The 6315-nt window shown below is 54.5% G+C and overlaps 1 protein-coding gene across 2 annotated transcripts; it reads right to left on the reverse strand.

Moving 5' to 3' along the window:
* Window positions 1–424: 424 nt before the first annotated feature.
* LRATD1 (LRAT domain containing 1) lies at window positions 425–5103 on the reverse strand. Of its 2 annotated transcripts, none has more exons than XM_019656834.1 (2): window positions 4783–5103; window positions 425–3857 (listed from the first exon to the last, which is right to left on the reverse strand). In XM_019656834.1, the coding sequence occupies exon 2, from the start codon at window positions 3819–3821 to the stop codon at window positions 2925–2927; it is 897 nt and encodes a 298-aa protein (XP_019512379.1). In that variant the 5' UTR covers window positions 3822–3857; window positions 4783–5103; the 3' UTR covers window positions 425–2924. The 2 variants fall into 2 exon arrangements, with proteins under 2 accessions (XP_019512379.1, XP_019512309.1); XM_019656764.1 differs by having other exon boundaries at window positions 4849–5102.
* Window positions 5104–6315: the final 1212 nt, after the last annotated feature.

Here is a 6315-nt window from a genome sequence, read left to right on the forward strand (position 1 = left end):
ATTAAATGTTAGGAGGCTTTGGCTTAATTTCTATGACTCTGATAAAACCCAGAGGTGTTATACTCACTCAGAATAAAAAATCAAGTGTGCCCATCCCCTGCCATCTTCAAAAGGGACTTCCACCTTCATGGTGTCACATCATTAATAACACCCTAAAAATATACATGTTTTTCAGAATAAAGCTATTAGGTAATATTTTGATAATATCCTCTCCATGATGCACTAGGATTAGAATCATTCCTGAACCTATGATTCTTAACATTGAATAGCAGATAATCAGTGATGATTTCAACAGCAATATGAGAAACCTTATAAGCCTTTCAAGTTCCCTTTGTAACCAGTGTTGTACTGTTGTGAACCTGTAGAAGTGTTATCATCCACCCAATCCTTAACACACCAATATAGTAATGAATGCTACGTTGGCTACCAAACTCATTTTTATTGCCAGTCTTGTTTCAGCAAGTATAAAGCTGAGAAGCCATTCCTCTGTTATAGTGACCCTCTCAGGAAGAGAAAAATCAGCTTATGTGCCATCAGAGGAAATAAATCTTAGTATCAGGTGTGATAGAGACAGATTCATTCCTTTAGCTGAAGTCCCATCCTCTGAGTGACAGGTGGAAGACAAACTGTCAAGAAGGAGTCCTGTTGGATCAAGTGCTTAGGTTGGTGTTTAATACAGCAGAGAACCAAGGTACAGTGGTAGGACACAGAAGGCTGTGCAGTGTGTGGATACAGTAAAGAATTTCACTTTATGATCTGCCATCTGTCATTGGAAAGAGGAATAAGTTAGGGGAATAAATGACTTTCAGTCCTCCATACATGCAAAGGTAAGTTAGCTATTACAAAAGTTATGCCATCGTAGGTGCTGAAAGGAAAGCATATGCATTTAAACATTTTTTTAAAAAATAAATCACTCAATCGGCTTAAGAAAAATATTCTAGTTCCTATTCCATTGAGCTGACCTTTTGATTCACGATCAGGAAATGAATCCGGATGGAAACCAAAACACAGAACAGAAATGAATCATTTACCATGAAAAGGCATTTCCAGTCTCAGCTAACCTCGACTAGTTTTTATTGCATTATTTTTGAAATGCCAAGAAACTGGCTTTGGCCGTAATATTGGCTGTCCAACTAAATCACAGCTGTCAATAGGCAATTGCTTGCAACAATTAGCTAAACACCATTACTTGACAAGTTCCCTTGAAAGGGACATAGATACTGCAATGTGTCTACTGCACACTGAGTTAAGTATAATAACAGTCAGGCTTGGGCTGCGGCGCCGGGAGAGAAGTTGGTAAATCCTTGCTCAAGGAAGGGGTTTCAAACAGCCTTAATTTTCTGAAAAATACATGTCTGTCCTGATCCTACGATCCTCTCTGGTGTTCAGGAATGAATTGTGGGACCAGCTAAAGAGGAGGGGAAAAGCCACCACCTCTAGAATCTTTTTTTTTTTTAAGGAGATCAAGGGGAGAGGAAGAAAAATAGAAATGCAAATGTGCAATGGTAATGGTTTACAGCATGGAGAAAAGAAACACCTTGGGACCTGCTAGCAATTTCCACCAAAGCAGTAAACCCCTTAACTGACAGAAATTCAGTACGATATACACATCAATTAACAACTCCACCACTACTAGGGCTGTCGTTTCAAGCCAAAAAATTAACTACAATAGTCACAAACACGATTTCAGAAAAATAGAGTGAAAAGGCAATGTTAGCTAAGCTCTTAGCTAAATCCACTCTTAATGGCCCCCAATATTTAAACTATCATGGATTAAAGCCATGAAAATAAAAATTTCAATTTGAAATTTTATTAGCATGTTGCTAAAATGGTCAATAAAAACATCAACAGATATGCTTTGTTGACATAGTTGGAAACTGCTCCATTACTTTTAAAACTTTATTTCCACTTCCCCATCTTCTAAGATTTCTATGTTAGGAAAAGCCAAACTAAATATACTGGCTATGGTGCTGTAATAATGCTGGTTACTGGAATGTTGCCATGTCTTTCCCCTCCCTCTCCTCCAAACCCTTTAAAAATATGATTATTTTTGAAATGCAGCCCAAGGAGGGAGCAATCTAGGGTTAAGAACAATAAGCGCCCTTCTCCACAAATTCAAGTTTCCAGACACCAGGAGAACCTTCTCCTTGCTGGGGGCTGGGCCGGAGCTCCTCACCCAATTAGCTGCGCCACGTTCCTCCCTGGTGGGGAGGCTTCCCTTCTGCCAGCAAGGGAGACTCACCGGCTAATGCCGGTGGGGGTGGTGGTGTTCCCTTCCCTCGGTGGAAAGAACCGGGAGCAAACACTGTCTAGCTTAGCCCAGAGCCTGGAATACAATGTCAGGAGACCTGGGGCTGGAGAGCTGGAACAGTGCGATCAGTCCAGGCTGACCCGGCGTCCCGAGGTGCTCTCTTGTGGAATGCATAAGTGACAGGCTCGATTTCTTGGAAATCCTGCAATCTGGGGACACATCCACACAGGAGCTGAACTGCGCCCTGAAGAGATCCATTCTCACCTCCCACTGGTCTTTGTGCGCGCACTTGGGGTGGTGATGGTCCCTTTGTAGTAGGTGGGGGTGATAGTCGCGGAGCAGTGACCCTGGCGGCGCGGTCATGTCCTTGCTCCCCTCAGCCCATTCTCTTCCCCCCCCCCTTATAACTCAAGGGGAAAGCGCAAGCAGTCTCCCAACTCCATCACCACCCCTGGGCGTTTCAGCTAGGGGCGCACAGCTGTCGTTTTAGTCCCGGGACCAGTTCCTGAGACTTCCTGCCACTTGCTGGAGGGGTGCGAGGGTGCAGCCTGGATACTGGCCCCCCGGCGGACACGCGAGGCGGGGTGGGGTGTTGAATTGCCCGCCGGAAAGCCCTGGTGTGGGGAAGGAAGCGGGGCGCGGGGAGACAGGAGGGGCAGGCGGCCCCTGGAGGCTACTCCTTGTCGTCCACCAGGTCTGCGAGCTCCTGGAGCATTCGCAGGCGCCCACTGGCATCGATGCGGCGCTTCTCGCGGATGAGGTCTTCCAGGCTGTGAAACCTGGCGGTGTGCACCTTGTTCTCGCTCAGGTGCACCTTAAGATAGTACTGCTGCTGTGGGGGCTGCGTGCCGGCAGGCACCTCCCCGCCGGCCTTGAACTCCCGCTTGCCAAACCGGCACCAGGCAGCGAAGCTCTCCGAGTTCGTCCAGCAGATCTCCTCGCTTTTGAGGCCCAGGTGGCCGCAGGCGTTCTGCACCACCAGCTCGGCCACCAGCGGGCGGTAGCGGTACCAGCTATTCACCACCCGGCCCACGTTGGCCGCGCCCGCCTCGTACAGGCTGTCCTGGCGGATCTCGCCTTGGTGCAGGTGGATGATCTGCCCGCCGCCCACGTAGACGGCCCAGTGCGGGGCAGGCGCGGGCGGCTCCGGCGCAGGCTGCAGCCACAGCAGCTCCAGCAGGTCGCCCGGCTCGCAGAGCGCTGGCAGCGCGGTGACCGCGTAGACACTCAGGTCGGCGCCCTGAGGGCCGCCGCTGACTTTGGAAAAGATGCATTCCTGGCCCCGAAAGGCTGAGAACTGAGTTTCGTTAAGGACCAACTGGTGCAGCAGGTGGTGGTGGTGGTGGTGGTGGTGGTGGCGGCGGCTGGGGCTCTCCGGGCAGGGAGTGCAGCCAGGGGGGGCCTTCACGCCGAACTTGTCCGGCTGGCCGCGCTCGTCCAGGTCCTCCTCCTCATCTGAGAAGAAGTAGGCGACCCCGACCCGCAGCTCGTCCTTCTCGATCCCCGACGGGTCCCCTGTGGGCAGCTCGCTGTAGTTGAGGTGGGTGATGCGGTCCAGTTGATTGCCCATCAATGACGCGGCGAGGCGAGGGCCAGGAGCGGGGATCTGCAGAATCGGAGGGGCAGAGACACCATCAGGGTCGGGCGGCCCCTGCCCGGGTCGTGTAGGGCCCCTGGGACCTGCCTGTGCGCCCACGCTACGGTGCTGGAGTCTCCCAGCCAGCGGAGTCTCCGGTGCCTCCCCGCGGGTAGGACAGGCACAGAAGGCACCGGTCCCGCAAGTGAGAAGGGACACCGCCACGCAGCCCGGGACCCCTTCCGGGAACCCGGTCCAACTCCCACAGGAGAAAAGGCAGGCGGGCTGGAGAGCGTGCGGGGTCCCAGTGAGGAGGACGGCGCGGGTTGTGGCAGCGTGGGAGGCAGACTCCCAGAAAAGGACCGTGGGGTTGGTTAGAAGGGAGAAGGGGCGCCTACGGCCCCCGAGCTTGGAGCAGGCTGCACTCACACTCCTGTCCCCACCCTCTCCATCCCACCTCTCAGCTTTGCACTAGGTCGCGCTCCTCCCCTGATGCTGCCTCGCACAATGACAATCGGACACGTTCGCAGGCATTCACTTGACACCGGCAACATTTTGCACACTTGGAGTCCAGACACAGGCCGGTACGCTGGTGTGACAATGTCACACACACACACACACACACACAATGACAGACCTTCTCCATGACACACTCAGACCCCCACATTCGTACACAATCCCAGCCCCACACTTGCACACACGCCGATGCACCTCCACCCAAGCGGCCGGGCACACCTGGTCACACGGGCAGGTGCTCTCTGCCCCTTACTTCTCTCGCTGTCTCCCCAGCAGAGCCAATCCGGCTGCGCCAGGGCGAGGCTGCTCTAAAATAACCTAACAAAGAGGCAAGGGAAGGAAGGGGGACGCCAGTGCGGTGTCTGTGTGCGGGCGCGGGTGTGCGTGTGGATTGTGTAGGAAGGTCCACTTTCAGCCCCAACACCCCTCTCCCTCCTACCCGGCACAGGGTCCAAACAATCGAAGAAAAATCGTTTCCGAGGCAAAGACAGTCGCCTTTCCGTACCCGTGATTTCCCTGCTCCCGAAACCCCAAACTCCTTTAAAGTCTCCGGGTCCCCATGGGTGCTGCGGAGGCGGTGGTGGCGACAGGGTCCGGGGCGGCGCGTGGGGCTGCGGCTCCACTCTGTCCCGCGCGGAACGGTGCGGTGCAGTGCCCGGCGCAGTACCCGCGCGCCTGCTGTCGGCGCCGGCTGGGGCACCTGGTCCACCCGGACAGTCCGGACTCCGCTCTGGCTTCCAACCGGGGGAGGCGACGACTCTTAAGTAGCCGGAGCCTTAGGTTCCAGGGCCCGCCCCGGGACGCGCTCATTGGTTGGGGCGGGGCCCAGGCTCTGTCAATCTACGCCGGAGGGGGCGGGGAGTAGGGGTGGGTCTCCAGAGCGCGCCCCGCCCCTCCTCGTCCTGGCCCTGCGCACCCCGACGCGCGCCGGCGGGGGAGCGGAGGTGTGAGTGTTGCGGGGAGAGTCAGCGAGGGGCGCGGCGCCTCTGCACTGTGCGGCTGCGCGCTTCCAACCGTGACCCCCAGCTCCTCTCCAAGCGGATTGGAGCTGAGAGCACGGTCCCCCGGCGTTCTGTGTTCAGAGGGTACGGACTCCAGCGCTGAAGTCTGGGGGTGGCGAAGAAACACCACTGCAACCCATGCACTGCGTGCTGCCGGGGGCTGGGAGTGACGTTGTCGGAGAGGCGGGCACCTGGGGCCCTCCTGGGGCCCTGGAGCCAGGCTTCCCGACGGCCCCGGGGTTGGTCCCGGGTCCCCAGACCTTATCCTGTCTGGTACAGTCGTTTTTGAAATTGCGCCTACGAAGTTCGGCGCCGGGTTTAAAAGGAGCTGTGTGTCAAATGCGACTGAAAAGTCTGAGCCTTGGCCAGCCCTCTTCCTGTCAGGGCCTCTGATTTTAACTCCGGTTTTCTGTCTGGGAACGGGGTGCGCCACAGATGCCGACGGTGGGCCATCTTAGTGCTTCCCAAGCCCCAGCACTGCCCTTGCTCAAAGGGAGTTTTGTTTGGCTTTGTGGGAGAAGGGGGTGCCCAGCAGTAATTCATGATTGCACTTCCGGGTGGAAAGTTAATGCATGAATCTTGGAGGCTGCAAGATAGCTTTCATACCTAAGAAATTCTAGGTTGACAGTTTAAAAACGCTTATAAGATTCAGCCTTGAGGAGTTCTTAGACACCTGCTTCTACTTTCAAGATTGGGCTCCAGCAGCTTCTCTGAGACGCCTGCTCTCTTTCTCCAGAGCGGGCTGAGAGCTTCCTCGTTGTGCCCCCTTGGCAGCGGGTGCAAACTCTTAGAGCTCTTCCCGCATTTTATTATAAACCTGTGTTGACTTTCTTCCTGTTTACAAGTGAATGCCTTGAGGATTGGCTTGTGCTCTACACAACTTTGAATCCTGGGCCTCTTTCACAATACAAGAGGTGTGTGTGTGTGGGGGGGGGTGTGTGCAATGGGCTCCATCGGCAATAATAAAAGTG

The sequence above is a fragment of the Hipposideros armiger genome, unplaced genomic scaffold (assembly GCF_001890085.2).
Source record: "Hipposideros armiger isolate ML-2016 unplaced genomic scaffold, ASM189008v1 scaffold_0, whole genome shotgun sequence".
NCBI lineage: Eukaryota > Metazoa > Chordata > Mammalia > Chiroptera > Hipposideridae > Hipposideros > Hipposideros armiger.

Excerpts from the sequence above, each read along its gene's own strand:
- LRATD1 (XM_019656834.1), bottom strand. The coding sequence starts at position 3,821 with ATGGGCAATCAACTGGACCGCATCACCCACCTCAACTACAGCGAGCTG.